We start from the raw sequence: 19,449 nt of genomic DNA on the forward strand, positions 1-19,449 counted from the left end.
AAGAATAACCTCACCATGTTTTTCGCTAGCGTAGAAGATTTGCGTTTGGTAATGTAATTATGAATTTTTTTAGAACAGGGATATACTAAGGTCATCTCTTGTTTTGCATTTTTGTGGTCTCATATGCCTTCAAGCTAATCTAACTTGTTTGACAGCTACATTGCATAAGTAAAAACATATTGAAGGGCTAAAAGATTAATGTTATATGTTTGACAGATTCTGGATTTCTCTGGACCAGCTGTTTTTATGTGTTTGTTTAGCTTGTCTTTCCTCAATGCAAACTTGAACAGCATCAGACACTGATTTGAATCAAAGCAAAACAAAGAGGAAATCAATTTCAAATATACAGGTATGTATTTAATGCAAACTTCAATGAATTACAGTTTATGTATCTTCTACATATCACAAATGTATTTCCATGCAAATGGTTCCCTCTGGTGGAGATGCTTTCCTGACTTGGCTTTGGAAGTCTGGGGCCTTATTACAGAGATGAACTTAAAACGAAATGGTTACTAAACACATGGTTAACACTAACACAGGATTCTGGATTTCATTTCAAAATTTCTATTTGGTAAGGAAATGTATAAATTCAGACCCAACAGTCTACACGCCATTTCATCAATGTTTAACATATGTCAACAGTCAATTAGTAAAAAAGCAATAAACCAAGCTCTTAAGATTAGTGTGTTTACTGTACATTTATATTATTTTACAATAGAGCACATCAATCAGACATGGCAAAAACTGGCGGCTCACACTGCGCTTGCTGTGTCAAACCTTAGCTGTAAAGCTTTGTTTAGATGGGCAGCAAATCAGGTGTTAACACAGCTGTTGTTTTGTTGTTGTTTATTGGAATATTGTTGAAAAATGCACTCAGGCCATCCAAGATTGTTTTTAGAACAGATCATTGGAACAGATTTGAAGAAATTTAGCATTACATAATTTGCTCACCAATGGATCATCTGCAGTGAATGGGTGCCATCAGAATGAGAGTCTGAACAGCTGCTAAAAACATCACAATAATCCACAAGTAATCCACACCATTCTTGCAATCCAATCTTGTGGAGCGAAATGCTTTGTGTTTGTAAAAAAACAAATCAAATTTCAAACCTACAAAGTTTTCTATTGTGAAAAGTCAGCTTGTCTGAATCAGGAGAGAAATATGCCCAGATTATGCCCCGTTTACAAGCGGGGGAAAAAAAGTCCAAAATGGTTCTAAACAGACGTGCCAGTGGATTTTGATGTAAGAGGACAACAGGGAATGGATTTGTTCACTGAAGGAAGCGTTATTATTGATTATAGACTCATATTTTGTTCAGAAGCGACAGTTTAGAGTAAAAAAATGCCTTGATGGATTTGTTTTTTACAAACATGCATCTTTTTCACTTTACAAGATGTTAATCGATGGACAGGAGTGGTGCGGATTACTTGTGGATTATTGTGATGTTTTTATCAGCTGTTTGGACTCTCATTCTGACGGCACCCATTCACTGCAGAGGATACATTGGTGAGCAAGTGATGTAATGCTAATTTCTCCAAATCTGTTTTGATGAAGAAACAAACTAATTTTGATCTCGGATGGCCTAAGAGTGAGTAAAGCTTCAGTAAATTAAAATTTTTGGGTGTACTCACACTATGTTACATTAATTATTGTGAATAGTACTAATACTTTTGGAATAAGCAGGTCAGATTGCATAACCTGAGAAATGTGTCGACAGTCAGTCCTATAAAAAGTCAAAAATTAAAACCAAATCAGATTTGCGTGCAGTGTGAACAAAGTCCAAGAAGCTCCTAATGACATGTGCAGAGAATATAAAATTGAGCTGCTAGCTCAATACTGAATCAGGATACAACTGTACAAATTAAAATATCATTTAATGAGTCTTCACTGCATGATGTACATCTTTTCTGAGGTCAAGGGAACAGTCTCACCAACGATCTACGCCGGCTCTAAAGAAGCAGAGTTTTGACAATAAAATGGTGGTTTGTATATTGTATTAGATATTGTGATTGATGTATTATCATTACCTTTGAAGGCCTGTCAGGCTGATTCATCATATGTGGATACGTAGCTTTCTTTGCTTTCTGGCACCTTATTTTTCCATAAAAAAAAAGTTTTCTTGTGAAAGCCTATTTCTGGTGCACGCAGAGAGTTAAGAATAGCTGGGTGTGAGTTTAAAAAAGGCTTCAGAGCAAATAAAATGAATATCTGAATACCCTTTGGAAATAGAAATGGAAAACTTAATGAATATAGAAGCATTGATTCCATTTTTAGTCCATTATATGCTTTTTGTGCATATTGGTGTAACGTACATTAACCCACCTGTGTTGTGTTTAAGAGACAGAAAACCACACTGAGAATTAATCGGAGATTTTTTTCTTGGGTGATGAGCAAAATGTAGCCAATGACCCAAGACAAGCCAAGCATCACTGCGAGAGAAAAACTACTCAAAATCTTCTTCTTCAGAGGAGTTTGACGTGATCTAAACAGCAACATTGTGTTATTGGTGAAATATATTGTCATAAATCTGCTTTGGTTGATAACTGATAGTGCTTTTCTGGTACTTACCTGTTTAAGTTAGGGTTGGTTCTGCAGATGTTGTGAGAGAAGTGCAGCAGTATTGCTGTGCTTGAGATCAGCATAAGCAGTAACGGGAGCACGAATCCCCAAAACAAGGGTTTCTTTAAACTGAACTTCTGTTTGTGATCTACTGAAGCCAGCCAGCAACTGCAGCAAAGAAGCGTGACAACTAAACCAACATTTCCAAAATCAATGTAATAATATTAAATAAAAAATAGTGAAGTTAATCTTTAAGTGAAGTTGAAAGTTTAAAATATTTATTACTTACAACTCTTCCTGTCGATAACCTAAAGGCTCATCCACACGGTAGGTGGAACCCAATGAGATGCCAACAATAACAGCAGGCAAACCTAAACAGGAAATGTTTTATAGATACTGATACTGGTATTGCATATTGGAGACATTATTTCATGGTTAGGGTTTAGTCATATGTTTGTGCAAATAATACCCAGGATGTATGGGAGGACAAACTATGCATTATTTTTCAATATTCCTAAAAATTATTGTTTGATCATTCACATTGGGATATATACATTATTTAAATAAAAGTGCTGAAAAAAGTAATGTACACTGCATTTAAGAAACTTGATAAATTTTTAAATGATTATTTAAAATGCTGTTTTATCCATTATGTCTGCTCCCCAATCTAGGTAATGAAACACATAAATGAAGGTCTACATTTTAGTGCATGTCCATGTTAAAATGGTTAAATGTAAATTAATTGAATCGTGCCCTGCATTACTTAAACAGTGTTTATCCTGGAAGCCGTTATCTGCGATCATAACGACCGTAACATGAGGCTTCTCCCCCTTGCGCTATGATCTGTAAACCCTCGCTTAATCTTAAATTAATATTTTATAAATCCCTCCATGTCATATTTAAGTCCCACTTGAATGCTCCTCGATGAGAGGTGGTCCTTCTGTGTCCAAAAATCGAAAACAAAAACATCTTGGGACAAGGTTTGCACACTGACAGCTGTAATTGTAAGACAGTGAGCAACTTTGTTTGTTTGTCCGAATTATAGGTAAATTTGCGCAATTAGATGGTACATATATATTAATTTAACCCATAGCCTCTGTGCCCACCTTTACCAAGAAGTTAGTCATAAATTAAACAATACATCAGTGTTTTGTGTTCAATGTATCCTACCCCATCCAACCGGCATGGAGACCTTTGGAAACCATGAAGGTGTTCCAGACACTGAGTTTTTGAAGAGCAGGAACACATTAAGGCCGTACAGAGTGTTCCAAGTGAACGTGGCCAACAGGAAGTACTGAAGCAGAGCTGTGAACGCCGTACAGGGTCCCTGATCTTGGTACTTGTGGTGGTCAGACTCAGGAACTATATTCTGGCCATACTTCTTTGCTACGTGCACATGTTGGACGGGGTTGTTTATGCCGAAGATGAAGAGAAGATAGAAAACCGTCATACTTGTGCAGACATTCACCACTAGCAGAGTAGGACTGTCTCCTCTTGACTTCCTGTGGAATGTGCATGAGTATAAAAGCTGCTTCACCACTGCAGAAAGCTGTATGCTTAACAGTGTAAACTATAAACTTTTACCTGGTTATGATTTGGTACAATGCTGTGACACACAGTCCCACTACAGACATAGCACAGCCGGAGATGCTGATCCAATGCAAAGCTTCAGAATATTGATAGTTGATATCGTATGCCTGCAGAAAAAGACACCTGCATTAAATTCTAGTGGAAATGGACTTTTAATCTGCTGATGCATTTAACTCAAATAAATTGTATGCTAATATGTCTTACCATCAGAATAGCAAAGTTTGCATTATTTTGTATTTCACACTTGCAAACTAATTGTCCCGAGGGGCTCTCAACTTTGGTGCAACCATCTGTGATCCAGTCCTGTTTTTCATAACTCCAAAACACACATGCAAAGTCATTGACGGACAATGTGGAATCGGCCTGAAGGATCAACAATGTATTAATTTATCAACACCATACTTGTACAGACATCTGTCAATGTATTTGATAACGAGGAACATCACGGTGTAGTTCTTAAAGGGTGTCATGAAATGCAGTTTTATGTTTTGATGTTTCTCAAGGTTAGTTTAAGTTTGAAAGTACATCAAAAAAGATTAATTATTTGTAAAAGTTATCATTTTTCCATCCAGTTACCTCTTGCAGAAATAGAAGCATGTGTTTTGAAACTCGAGATGGTAAGCGCTGTGATTGAGCTCTATATGTTTGGCCCAAGGCAGATGAAATTGAAATATCGCCACCACAATGACAATAAATGGCATTGTGTTAAGGGTTAATAATAGCAACAGTAACATAAACTGTAATAAAATGTTCAACTCGCATAATAAAAATATTCAACTCAAGCAAACATTCTGATTTGGATATGTACTGAGCTTATTAACAGCACCACGCTTTGTGTTTTTAGTCATGTCAGCCATGCATTTCTAATGCTCAGACCTTTAGAAAGGCTATGCAAAGTCTGAGTTTGACTGCCTTCCTCAACATCTTTATCTAACAGCATATCCCTCTTATGATTGATGAACAAACACGAGTTGTTCAGAATACGGATCCTTGATTACATACGCCGATGACACGTTAAAGGGATAGTTCAGCCAAAATTGAATTAATTTACTCACCCTCAAGCCGTGTATATGGTGCATATGACTTCTTTCAGAATTCAATCAGAGTAAAATGTCCTGGTTCTTCCAAGCTTAATAATGGCAGTGAATGGGTGGTAATATTCAATAGTGCAAAAGGAGTCTGCATCCATCCATCATAAAAAGTGCTCCACACAGCTCTGGGGGGTTAATCCTGACGTGAATCGATGTGTTTTTGAAAGAAAAATATCCATATTTAAAACTTTATAAACCATAATCTCTAGCTTCTGCTCGCACGTTCACGAGAGAGTGGCGTTCTAGCGGATGAAGTAGGACTTCGGTGTAGCGTAAGCTCCGGTGAGAATATGCTGGTCTCATGAGAACCAAGTTTTGTTTACAGCAAAGAAAACCAGTCCCCTCCTGACTCATATCGAAATCCTCCATATTTTTCTTTACAAATCCTCATTTTGTACTTTTAATTCATGACCGGTGTTTTGTTTTGCTCTCTCCTCTGCGCTTCCGCATACATCCTATGCCATCTGCTGGAACGCCACTCTCTCGTGAGCATGCATACGTCAGGTAGCGGAAGTTTATAAAGTTTTAAATATGGATTTTCTCACAAAAATGCAACGATTCACTTCAGAAGGCCTTTATTAACCTCCCGGAGCCGTGTGGAACACTTTTTATGATGGATGGATGCACTTTATTGGAATTCTATTGGACTATTGAAAATCAACACCCATTCACTGCCATTATAAAGCCTGGAAGAGCCAGGCCATTTTTTAATTATAACTATGACTGTGTTCGTCTGAAAGAAGAAAGTCATATACACCTAGGATGGCTTGAGGGTGAATAAATCATGGCATCATTTTCAGTTTTAGGTGAACTTTCCCTTTAAGGGGTGTCAAATCTAGGTGTATTAGAAAGGTTGGATTATATTTTAAACTGGGAAGTTAGTCATGAGTTCTGAAACTTGCAGTGTGTGTGTTTAATGTAGAGCAACCAACATTTCATGACCCCTTTAAAAATACAAGTTCTTTATTGGCATTGATGGTTCCATGAAGGACCTTTAACATCCTTGGAATCATTCCATTCCACAAAAGGTATTTTATGGTGGGAAAAAGTTCTTTAGATTTTATTCACATTTAACTTTGTGTACTTTCTAATTGAATTAAAACCGTGCTGAGAGGGAAGTGTGATGTTGGACTTGCTGCTCACCGAAGATGTAACTGTAAAGAAAACTTGACCAGTTCCAGAAGATTTTGGAAAATTAGCGGATATCACTCTTCTCTTGGTCTTCAGAGAAGATTGAAAGCTTTTTGACTTGAAGAACTGATCGTTATCATAGAGAACAAACCCAATATTTGTATTAAATCCTACAGAAAAAGTGAGATATTAAAATATCATTCCAAAGAAATAATTTCATGTAGAAGAATTACAAAGTACAAGAAGAGAAGTATAGTTATAAAGCAAAGTTTGAATCTAGCTTTACCTTCATTGAATTTGATATCCATTTGAAGGTCAAATATATCTTTGGAAATCTCAACATCTGTTGTATACAGTTTTATTCTGTCAGGTAAAAAGGTATGATTCTGCCCTGGAAAAATAAAGATACGTATCAAAAAATATATAGTAGTATAGTATATAGTATAATATGTAGATGTTTTCTATTTTAAAATGTAATTTATTCCTGAGATGCAAAACTGAATTTTCAGCATCATTACTCCAGTCTTCAGTGTCACATGATCCTTCAGAAATCATTCTAATATGCTGATTTGCTGCTCAAGAAACATTTCTCATTGTCATCAGTGTTCAAACTGTTGTGCTGCTTAATATTTTTGTAAAAACATAAAACACTTGCCTTTAAAAGAGGTTAATTGTACTTGTTTTATTGCCGTTTCTCCCTTCAGTGACTGCACTGCCATATTCGGTTGCACTAACAATGGATTTGGTTTCTCACGCAGAGAGAGTGCCTGTAGAGTCCGTGTTAGTCTGAACAAACACAATCCGAAGAAGTCAGACAAAAATAGTGATTATGAATTTTGCATAATATACTGTTAGATGGTACTGTATGTCAGTGGTCAATCAGTGAGTGTGAAATGTTTTGTTACTCAGAAATTGCTTTATGGTCGACGGAGGAGTACTTCTCGTGACTTGTGCTCAGGAGCTGACTGACTGTGGCGACTGCTGATACTACAATATCCTGCACAACGAAGAAGAAAATGTTTCTCAAGACAACTGTGGACGGTATTTAGTAGTACATGACGTTATAGTGTTCCATATACCTGTATTAGTCAAATTAGTATATCTGTCTATGTCATGTGAAGTCTGAAAAATTTGACACTGACATGCAATGTTTACACTGCATATGGAAATGACAACATGCAAATTATGAAAAAACATTTGGATATAAGCAAACAGAATGAAGAGAGAATGAAAAGTAAACAATGACTTACTATATTTTCAAACTATTCATTTGAATTTGAAACTATTACTATTTACTCACAAGGCATATTAGTGTTGTTTGGAGATATACGTAGATATAATGTTCCAACAAGCCTGCTTGATCAATTTCTAAATAAGCTTTTTTTTTTTAGCACCCATGAGATTGGTGCCTATGATAATAACTACTTTATATGCATTCCTCCAAGGTGAATAACCTTCTGTGGACAAGGGTTTAAGTTGAGCAAAGCTTCCCATTAAAGATCGGTGTGTTAAGGAGGTCAGACAGTTAAAGATGATGCCAAGAAAGGTCAGAGTAGTATGCTTTAATTATACTAAGTACTAGAATATTACATATTTGTTGAATGTAAAGGGTGAACATTTTTGCAACTGTTCTTTTAAACTAATTGACTAATTGTACAGCTATTATGACACCTTTATTTAATGCATTTGAATTGTTCCGTCTTTTCATTAATTGTATTAGTGATCATTAAGAAAATACTGATAATACATCTTAAACACTTAATTTATGGCCTTGCAGATGGTGAGAATAAATGTGTTCTGTGTTTAAGGTGTATTTAGTATTGGGTTAGTTATACAGTATGGTGCTTGGTAGTAACTAATTACATGTAATCTGTATTACATAATCAGATTACAGAAATTAAGTATTTGTAATTATATTATATTTTCAAATGCTTGTAATCAGATGGCATTAACTTTTTTGTAAATTATAAAAAAAGAAAATGGGTGAAATAATGACAAGTAACTTTGAATGCTAATATCTGATTAAGGTTTATTAAGTACCGTATGTGCAGATTGTGGGTCAGAGAGAAGGGCGTTGGTTATTTTAGCTGCATTTGTAATGTTGTCGGGTGTTAGCCGTTCTGGTATAGATGTGAGGATTTGGGTACTGGAGGCTAAGTTCTGTTTTTCTTCCAGAGTAGCTGTAGGAACCTTGATTTAAAAAAATAAAAAATACAAATAAAAAAAATCTGTTATGAAATCAGTTTCTGCATTCATTTGAGGGAAATTTGTTTTACAGTTTTATATATTATAAACATTAGACATAGATTACAAACCCATTCATGAATGGTTTTCAGGGTCAAACTACAATTTAGAACGTTTGGGGGATTGAATAAGTGAGTAGTTATATTACAAAGGGCTGAAGCCTGGTGCATGCCAGCTGAAAAAAAAAAATCATACATTCATACTTTGACTGCATATTGTAATAAAAAAGAGGCAAGTAGAGAGACTTACTTACCATTTGTTGCTTCTGAAGGACATTGCTCTACGGAGGAAGCAAACTGGCCTAAGACAGTTTTTGGAAAGGTTAATTTGATAGTTTCTGTGGAGGTTTTAGGAGGGCAGAAATTGGCTTTAAAAAAGGAACAAGACTGTTAGTAACCTTGAGACTTTTTACAAGATTATTACATATCATGCAATATATTCAATGGGTTTTACAAATGTTGCAGGTAGGTCCAGTCCAATCATCTGTGCAGAAGCAGATCCCATTTTGTATGCTACCCTTGTTTTCACACACCAGACTGTGTGCGGTCACTGTTGTGGGCAGGGGCCTGAATGTAGTACTGATGCTGTTGTTGTTTGTGCTGCTGTTGGAAGTATTTTGACACCAAGTCTGCTCAAAAACGGCTGTTTACAGAGACAAAACAACAGAAAAAAGTATCAAACTGTGACTACTTGCCTTTAGTCTTGTTAATTCTGGTCCAGCTTGCTAATTTATATTTTAGCCAAGAACCGACTGCTTAAACAGGAACACCCATGATCCATTGTTTAATTTCAATGATATGAGTGACAGTAATTGGCGAAAGGTTGTAGGCGACATATGTTTAACTTTTTGCAAATGTTGAGCAACTTTTGTGAGTAACAACCAATAAGAGTGAAGACTGACAGTGGAGCTCATATCACTGTCACGAGTGCAAGCAAGACAGGTCAGAGAATTTATGGTTTTGTGTGTAAACAAAACGAGTAGAAAAGCAAGTGTTGGCAGTCTCAGTAAATCTGATTCAAATGTAGATAGTTATTGTTGATTGTTGGGAAGTCGTGGCCTAATGGTTAGAGAGTCGGACTCGTAATTGAAAGGCTGCGAGTTCGAGCCCCCGGCCGGCGGGAATTGTAGGTGGGGGGAGGGAACGTCCAGCGCTCTCTCCACCCTCAATGCCACGACTGAGGTGCCCTTGAGCAAGGCACCGAACCCCCAACTGCTCCCCGGGCGCTGCAGCATGGCTGCCCACTGCTCCGGGTGTGTGTTCACGGTGTGTGTGTGTGTGTGTGTGTGGATTTGTTCACTACTCACTGCTGTGGCTGCCCACTGCTCCGGGTGTGTGTTCACGGTGTGTGTGTGTGTGTGTGTGTGTGTGTGTGTGTGGATTTGTTCACTACTCACTGCTGTGTGTGTGCACTTGGATGGGTTAAAGGCAGAGCACAAATTTCGAGTATGGGTCACCATACTTGACAATACGTCACGACTTTTTTTTATTTTTTTTTATTTTTTTTTGATCAGTTAAATAATGCTGCAGTTCATAGAGTTTCTTATGCATAATGTTATTTATTAGGAACAAGGAGACTTATCATTTTTCAAATTTGAATGACATTTTGAATTTATTTTTATTTATTTTTTTGTTAGTATGAGTGAGTTTATTGAAGCCATAATAAGCAATAATAATAAAGAATTTATAACAGCAAAGGAGCATTGTTAGGCATGCAAACCATGTGCTTTAATAGAAGCAGCTCGAATAAAAATATAAATTGAAAATTTTCTCATGTGCTGTGTTATTTACTTTTTAACACAATATGATATTTCCTCACATATATGCTTCTCTCTCAGTGGAGTACTCTTTTATAGTTTAACACTCTGGTGCTGCTTGCATTACAGTCAAAAGTGACCAAACTTTTTTTACTGCCATGAATGAAATGAATGCACATTATTTTAGTTTGATATAGTATTTTTATTGTTTAATATTTTGTATTTTTAGGGGATTTATGGCCATAAATTATATTTATGGAATAGTTATGATCTATTTATTACCTGTTAACCACTTTTTGAGCATAGACCTCAACATTTAATTTCCAACTTAAACTTTAGTTGTGCTTCCAACTTAAGCTGTGTTCCATATTTGAGGTTGATTTCTAAAAAAAAAAAGAGCTTTCAGTAAGATTTTTTTAAGTTCACTTAAATTAGAAGCTATTTTTAAAGTCTAATAAATGTTCAAATTGATAGCTCTTAATTATAATATAATGTTTAATGGCTATAGTCAATGATTTACTATTAGGGGAAAATGTTTTATAGGGAAATCAGTATTACTTGGTATCAGTGATCCTGGCCTATACAGTCATAAAAAAGATACCATTAAACAAATATTAAAAATAAGTTGTTTGTGCATTGATTTGAAGATTGAATTTGAAAATATTGCAATATAAAGTATATTTCAAAACTTTAATGTTAGGTGGAATAAATCGCAATTAATTTCAGAAAAAAAGTGTGATTAATTAGTAAAATTTTTTTAATCGATTGACAGCACTAATATATATATACATACACACACACACACACACAGTATTCACAGTATATATATATATATATATATATATATATATACAACTACCTTCAATGTACATATATACACAAAAACTACCGTACGTATATAAACTAAGTTTACGTATATATGGCTATCGCACATTTTCCCCCATATAATGCCAATATGACAGCTAGTAACACAATGGTTGCACACCATTGTGATATGCAAATGAAAATATGTAAATTAACCCAGAAAAACTGAAAAAGAAACAATTAGGAATGCAAGTTGTGCAAACAGGGTAAAGAGAGACACAAAACGGTAAGTGTTTTGCAGTATTGTACAAACATGATATATACAATCATGAAAGAGAAACAATATCCTGGCCATTTTTAAATAATAATTATAACAAGTTATTGTTTAAAATATACTCATTATTAATTATAATTAATATACTCAAAACTTTATAAAAATGATTTTTTTTTTTATTATTATTGTTATTAGTTGTTTATTGGAGTACATTTTTTTCAAGAAAATGCTATTTTCTACTTCAAAATTTATAAAACCACGTTAAACTTTGTATGCATTTTAGAAAGCCACTAGCAGTTTCTGCATGAAGTTTTTTTCAAAATAAATCCTACACCAAATTTTGCACCTTACCTGAGGTAAAGATTAAGAGCAGCAGGCAGTAGTCCATTTCACATGTATTTGATATGACATTTATAAAACGTACTCTTGCTGCTGTCTGGTTTATAAAGCAGAGGCAGGGCGGGATCATTGCTGAAGTGGGAAGTCCATCGGTCATGTAAACAGTCATCCCTTTACATTCAAATTAACGTTAATGAGAAGCTAAATAGACAACAGCACTACACAGTAATAGCATATTACTCAGTGTAATTCACACAGCACATACAGGGGTTTGACAAAATAATGTGAAGACCCATTGTTATGGGATTAATAGCATTTTGTAGAATACAGTGAAAAATGTTTCCGTTGTCTATATTCTCTAGTGTGTATATCAGTGTAATATAAGTTGTGTTCAGCAGTGTTTAGCACAAGCCGAGGATGAATGTGTGACTTATAAGACTTCCAAAAAGGACCTATCATGGGAGACCGTTCAGCAGGAGCACCTGTAATCTTAACAGTCCAGTCGTTTGATGTTTTAAGAACAACAGTCTTTGTGATTATGACAAAGCATGGCAAGACTTAATCTGGAAAAGATTTTGAAAACTGAAAGTGGATGACAAGGACCATCCAACACCAAGAAGGATTGAGTCCAAACAACACAGAACTACAGCAGTTAAGTGACAGCACACCTCAATATTCATCTTAAAAAACCAACCACAGAGAACCTCACAAAGCCAACATCCATGAAAGAGCTGCAACTGCTAAAACTTTAATCAGACACCAGTGCTAAAATGCATGAAGGCTGATGTCATTAGCATAAAACCTGGAAATCTGGAGCACCAAGATTAACGTCAATATCTGCCCTGGCACCTGTCTTTTATATTATTAAACCACTGTGGACAGTTTTGGAAAGAAGAGTGAGAAGCCGATCCCCTGTGCAATTTTGTTAAAGAAACAGTCCAACCCCTGCATATCTTACCATCAGGATAGATTTTTTTTTTTTTCTAGTGCAGTTTAGTTTACAGCTGCAATTCAAGATGAATAGGAGTCATTGTCTTTTATATTGATACTATCTTCATCCTGTTCTATGGGAGTTCCTTGTTCCTGGTTTCCTACACTCTAAAAAAATGGTTATTTACATGCAGTAGCATAATGCTTATATCATCCTGAAGAACCTTTTATGCTGAAATGGCTCTTTGTTTTAGAGTTTGGGGTTCTTTATTCTTGTTTTCGTCTGTTGAAAAAAGAAGATATTTTGAAGAATGTTGGTAATCAAACAGTTGCTGGTAGCCATTGGCTTCCATGAAAAAGAAAATACTATTGAAGTCGATGGCTACCAGCAACTCTTTGGTTACCAACATTCTTCAAAATATCTTCTTCAACAGAAGAAAGGTTTGGAACAAATGAGGGTGAGTAAATGAAGACCGCAATGTAGACTTAACTCTCTTCATTAAATCATATCAAATCACCTGGTTTGCTAAGATCTTGTCTATGTTTGGGATTGGTTTGTCCGGTTACTTCTATGTTGTTCTCCTGCGCCTTTGTTTCTTTTAAAAAAATACTGTTTGATCTTAGATTAGATCTTCTACTTGCCTTTTGTGGAACCTCCCGACAATGTGTTAATATATAACAAATTTTACTTTAAACTGTAGTTATGTGTTGGTTCACATTGGCTGAATCTTGAAAGCAATAAAGAATAAATAAAACAAACCACACACAGATAATACAGATAATATTTTTATAACCAGAAAGAACGTTTAAATCCATAATTTGTCCTAAAGCAAGTTTAATATGAATCAAAAGCTAAAGTAAAGGTTAAAGGATTGTCTGCATTTTAATATCTGAACATTTTCTATCTACTTTACTCGTACAATATTAGTATGAGACTATGCATTCACCAGACAAATCACTAAAAAATACCGTAATTTAAATTAAAATAAATAAGAATAATAAGAATAAGAAAGAAAGAATAGATTATGATCTTGTCTGTAGTCCTCTGCTTTTTGTGTCCGTTTGTTTAAGGCTCTCCCTTTGATTCAGTCTTAGAATCCAGTTTATATCGAGATCTTGTCTTTAAAAAAGACTGCAGTGTGAATAAAATGAAAATCTGTACACCCTTTGAAGGAGAGAAAATGTAGTGGTCAGTCACCAATCAATGCAAGATATGCATACTGTATACATAATATCCATTTGAATAAATCTAACAAAAATCTTCTTTTCTTTTGTCAATAATAATAATAAATGTAATAACGCACCTGTGTCGTGTTGCAGAGACAGAAGACCACACTGAGAATGATGTAAAGTGTTTTCTCATGAGTGATGAGCACAAAGTAACCAACGACCCAGGACAATCCGAGCACCACAGCCAGAGAGAAACTACTCAAAATCTTCTTCTTCATAGGTGTCCCTCGTGAGCTAAAGAATCAAACATTTAAATCATAAAAAAAATATTAACTGTTACAGAGTTGCAAATATTATGTTGCCATGAAACATCAACACTCAGAGATTTACACCTCATATACTGGTTAAATTATACAATTCCCACTATTTTAAAACCAAAACTGATTATTTTGTATTAAAGGAATATTATTAACAGCACCAAAGTTTACATTAATCCTGAGCTTGTTTTAAACCCGAACCATTACTTCTCTGTTCGGTTATGTACCTCTTGAGGTTGGGATTCGCGCAGCAGATGGTTTGACAGAAGTAGACAAGCAGAGATGTGTTAAAACTCAACATGACCGCTAGAGGAAGCAAGAAACCCCACAACATCGGCCGCTTCGGATCAAACCTTCCCGCCTTGTCCAGAGACGCCAACCAACAACTGCAACAATAAAAAGAGAAACGTGAAATACAGGGGAATGCGTAAGCAATGTTCTACATTACAAATGTTTTGTTACAATTAAAATGCCATATTTTCATTTGGGGTATCTATGAAGGTAATTTGATGCCATAAAGATTTGTGAAAGTGTACATAAGACTATAAGACATGAGTTCTGCGCATGCAAATATTTTTGGCATCAAATTACCTTCATAGGTATCCATATACTGTAATTTTAGACTTGAATGTGCAAGTTTTCCGGTGTCAAAAACAGTTAGTCTTAGGTCCGGTTTCACAGACAGGGCTTAGACTAAGCCAGGATTAGGCCATAGTTCAATTAGGACATTTAAGTATTTTTTATTAACTTAAAAACTTTACTGGTGTACATCTTGAGGCAAAATAAAGGCACTGATATATTTTAAGATCAGTCAGTGCAAGTTAATTTCAATTGAAACAGCTCAGAATTACATTTTAGTCTAGGACTAGGCTTAAGCCTTGTCTGTGAAACCGGGGATAAAAGTACTAAACAGTCTGTTATGGTGCTTGATGTTACAAACTGTGTTATTGTATGATTTTAATTTATTTCCGTAATCATAAACACTGGTTTGTAGTGCAAATAGTTTTACAATTTACTGCATGTTATTCCTCTAGTTGTTTAACTATAGTGGCTAACGAAGCAGAATCGCTCACATTCAAAGGAAATAGCTTACTGATGTGGTGAAATATAAGGTGGGTAAAGCTATAAAAGTGATTTTTCACTTACAACTCCTCTTGTCGATAACCTAAAGGGTCCCTAAAGCTGTAGGTGGCGGACAGCGAGATGCCGACAATAACAGCAGGCAGACCTAGACATATTATATGAATATTTTATCAAAATGATGATTCAAAATGATATGAATATCTAATTTCTCATTTTTTTTAATCTTCATATTAGGCTACATTGCTCATTAAGTTGAGCTAAGAGCTAAGAGTAAGTCATCTTTAGCAAGGCTCAAAAAGAATGCCCACTTACATACTGTCCATTATAATGTTGTAAAGCCTAAATTCACATATAGCATTTAAAACATATATATATATTAAAAAAAAAATTTACTTTTACAGTAGCATATTAACTAAATAGTAAATAATTAATATTAACATACTATAACAATAAATCAGTATCAGTCAGAATTTCACTATTAAATATAAACTATTTAATATCATATATTCTATATTTACAAGTTATGCAGAATCAAACTGTCATGACTTTTAATATCAGTGTGTTTAAATGTACCCCAGCCGACGGTCATGGCGATGATGCGGAAAGCTCGGGGGGGACCATTGAGGGCGTTTCTAATGAGGAAAAACACATGAGCCGCATACAGGATGTTCCAGGCAAATGTGGACAGCAGGAAGTACTGCAGCAGGGCCGTGATTGCCGTACAAGGACCCTGATCGATCTTCTCCTGCACATCTGAAGAAGGAATAACGTTCTGCTCTGAAACAGATGACTTCGTGCTCTGCACTGGGTTGTTGATCCCAAAAATGAAGAGCAGGTAGTAGGTGGTCATGCACAAACAGATGTTCACCAAGAGCATGGTGGAGTTAGCTCCTCTTTGTTTCCTGTAGAATTTATGAAAAAGATGATCAAGCTTAAAAAAAATACATTTAAATTTGGCCTGTTCCACAAAAAGTTGTATGGAATTAGCATTAGTTTGCTAGACATGATACAATAGAAATACATGATATTCAAAAAATGTTGTGAAAAAAAAAAAAAAAATTCCAGTAAAAATATTCCAGATGCACTATAAATGATAAATTATGGCCAGTATGCTGATAATTATTTTCTTTTTCTGGTTAATAAAACCAGCAATATAAAACACTAAAAAGTGAAATAATTTAGCTAACAGTAAATTTAAGCATCACAATATTATATTGTATAGTATGAAAAAGTAACATTCATTGATTTGCTGAAGATTACATTTAACAGTGTTGTAAAATAGTATTTTTAAAGTATGAATGTTCAATTATCTAATATAGATACGGTCCCAATATATAGGATACCCCTAAAAATAAAATAAAATGACTAGAATATAGAATGTATTTGAATTTTGTTAATTAATTTTTTTACAGTATTGGCAAAATGTGTTTTTCAGCACACGTCACTATACAAATTGCTAGAATTATGCTTAAAAATATAAATAATGTATGGGAAAATATACTTAACATATCAATATATATTCTATGAAAAGAAATGAGCAATTTTGTTTCTAAATACATTTACCGTGATTGAGAATGTTTCAATATTTTTACTGGAACATAAGACAAAAAGTACTGATTAAGAAAGGCTTATTTTGCTAATTTTATAATACCATGGTATTCTTTGAAGTAGACAGAAGTAGGTTTTTCCTTCTAAATTAAAAAAATAATGCGTCACTTTACTAGTTACTTAAAAAAGTAATCTGATTATGTAACTTGCATCCTACCTAAATTTTGCAATGTATGAATATGGTTCATTCAATAGTATGAAATCAAAGTACACTGTATAATGTATTATTATTTTACCCTGATACAGTACAGTATAATAAAGGGATAGTTCACCTTCAGTTGGTCCCCACTGACTTGAGTGTTTTTGTGTGTTATTTTTCTCCATACTCTGGAAAATGGGGACCAGCAACTGAGAGTGAACTATCCCTTTAAGATCCATTTATTCTTAAATATATACATTGTTTTTACCTGGTCATAATTTGATAAACTGCGGTGAGGACCAAACCCACAATAGACAGACTGCATCCCACAATGCTGATCCAGTTTAAAGCCTCAGAATAAGTGTAGTCTGCTCTAAAGCTCTTCAAAGAGAGAGAAATCTTGTTAATAAATATATTTAGCTGTGCGCTGTGTATTTTTACAAACTACCAGGTAAGCTAGCATAAAAAATGAAGTTAACTTAGCACCATGCTAATGGAAGATTCTCTTGACATCAATTACGAGTAATGTCTCCTTTGACCTTTACGCAAAGAATATTATTTACTGCATATAGAGAGTTTAAGGAAATAATGAGAAGAATAACAGTAAAATTGCACTACAAACCAGTGTGTTCATAATTAAACGGATAGTTCACCCAAAAATTTAAATTATATAATTAATTACTCACCCTCATGTTGTTCCAATCCCGTAAGACCTTCGTTCATCTTCGGAACACAAATTAAAATATTTTTGATATTACATGGACCATTTTAACAATGTCCTTACTACCTTTCTGTGCCTTGATTGTGATAGGACCTTTGCTGTCTTTGGAGGATCAGAAAGCTCTCGGATTTCATCAAAAATATCTTAATTTGTGTTCTGAAGATGAACAGAGGTCTTACGGGTTTGGAACGACATGAGGTTGAGTAATTAATGCTATAATTTTCATTTTTGGGTGAAATATCCCTTTAAAATGATAGATTCAAATAATATGGTAAGACAGTTTGAAATATTAAGCAACAAAACAAGCTGTTTTGTACAGCTAAAAATAGCTGGAAGCGAATGATACCTGAAGCTAGACACATTAAATTTACAAATGGATGTGCCTACTCTTACGGGAAATATAAGGTGGACAGGAAATGATGTTCCAAGCTCACTGGCTTTTAAAGTAGTTTATTTAAAACATGTATGTGAAACTAACCACAAGAACTGCAAAGTTGGTGGTGTGGTTACATTTACATTGCACTCCATTGGGATTGCGTATTTTGACGCAACCCTCTGTTCTCCAGTCTCTATGAGCGTAGTCCCAAAACACACACGCAAAGTCATAAGACAGTGAGCCAGATATATTCTGAAAACATGAAGACAATATACAGTAAATACCCATTTTCTAGTGGAAAGCTTGTGTTCCTTTTTCCTGGCTTCTCGGTCCCTCACAGGCTGTATATCAGCACGGCCAAATCATAGCTGTGCCGATATACAGCCCTATCTACCAGTTACTCTGTGGTAACGACTGACTGTACATTAATTCATATGTAGGCGTTTTATTGGCTGTGTCCAAATTCAGGGTCTGCATCCTCCTTAGGATCCTTCCTACCCGGTTGAAATAGGAGGGATCCTCCGACGTCCGCAAAACCCGGAAGTCGGTGTTTGTGAATTTGGACAGCCTACCCTTCTTTCAGTTCCCTCCCTTACCAGTTGCTCATATCCTGTCGCCTAGCAACCGTGACAGCGCCAAGCAAGAAGCGGGAAAATGGACAAACAAAGAGTTATTCTCCTCATTTTAATTCTTTTGGAAGAAATAAAGCAATTAAATAAATTAAATACTTTCTTTGCTCGTTGTCGGAGAGTTTTTTATATCAGACTACAAGACAGTCACATCCAGGTAAGCCATTAGCCTATTTTTATTTGTTTTTAAGTATTCTACTAATTTCTCCTACAAATTCATTGAGCCGAAGCATAAACTTTAGCTTGTTTTGTCAGAGAAACTCCTCTCCCACTCCGCTACCGCTCGCTTCGTCCGCCATTACGCTCTACCGAAAAGAATTATGGGATAGGTAGGACGGGAAAGGATCCACCACACCCATCCTTCCAATTCGGGGAAAAGGAGGACGTATTTGTGGGCCGCATTTGAAGGATCCTACGAATTTGGACAGCCTTCGTCGCGGCGCTGTGACGTAACATCCTTCAAATGAGTACTCCGAAGGATGCAGACCCTGAATTTGGACACAGCCATTGACTAATAACCCAAGTGATTCATAAACTGCTATATGTTATGTAATCATTATGAGATGATCATTTACCTCGGGACTGATGGTGAACTCCACGTTATCAAGCAAGCTTTTGTCTGTGAGGCTGGCAGACACCACCCTTCTCTTGTTATTGATCTCACTCTTAAATTGTTTTGAGTTGAAA

The 19,449-nt window shown here is 35.3% G+C and overlaps 1 protein-coding gene across 1 annotated transcript; it reads right to left on the reverse strand.

The window, feature by feature from the left end:
• Positions 1-338: 338 nt before the first annotated feature.
• On the reverse strand, positions 339-11,882 carry LOC306867401 (adhesion G-protein coupled receptor G7-like). Its single transcript, XM_079413035.1, has 17 exons — positions 11,802-11,882; positions 9,070-9,258; positions 8,870-8,983; positions 8,688-8,791; positions 8,413-8,562; positions 7,278-7,369; positions 7,028-7,158; positions 6,659-6,763; positions 6,385-6,542; positions 4,355-4,513; positions 4,145-4,257; positions 3,731-4,062; positions 2,850-2,931; positions 2,570-2,728; positions 2,324-2,483; positions 2,029-2,218; positions 339-1,950 (listed from the first exon to the last, which is right to left on the reverse strand). Exons 1-16 carry the CDS (start codon positions 11,836-11,838, stop codon positions 2,042-2,044), a joined length of 2,262 nt encoding a protein of 753 aa, XP_079269161.1. The 5' UTR covers positions 11,839-11,882; the 3' UTR covers positions 339-1,950; positions 2,029-2,041.
• Positions 11,883-19,449: the final 7,567 nt, after the last annotated feature.

The sequence above is a fragment of the Barbus barbus genome (assembly GCF_936440315.1).
Source record: "Barbus barbus genome assembly, chromosome: 49".
Classification (NCBI taxonomy): Eukaryota; Metazoa; Chordata; class Actinopteri; order Cypriniformes; family Cyprinidae; genus Barbus; species Barbus barbus.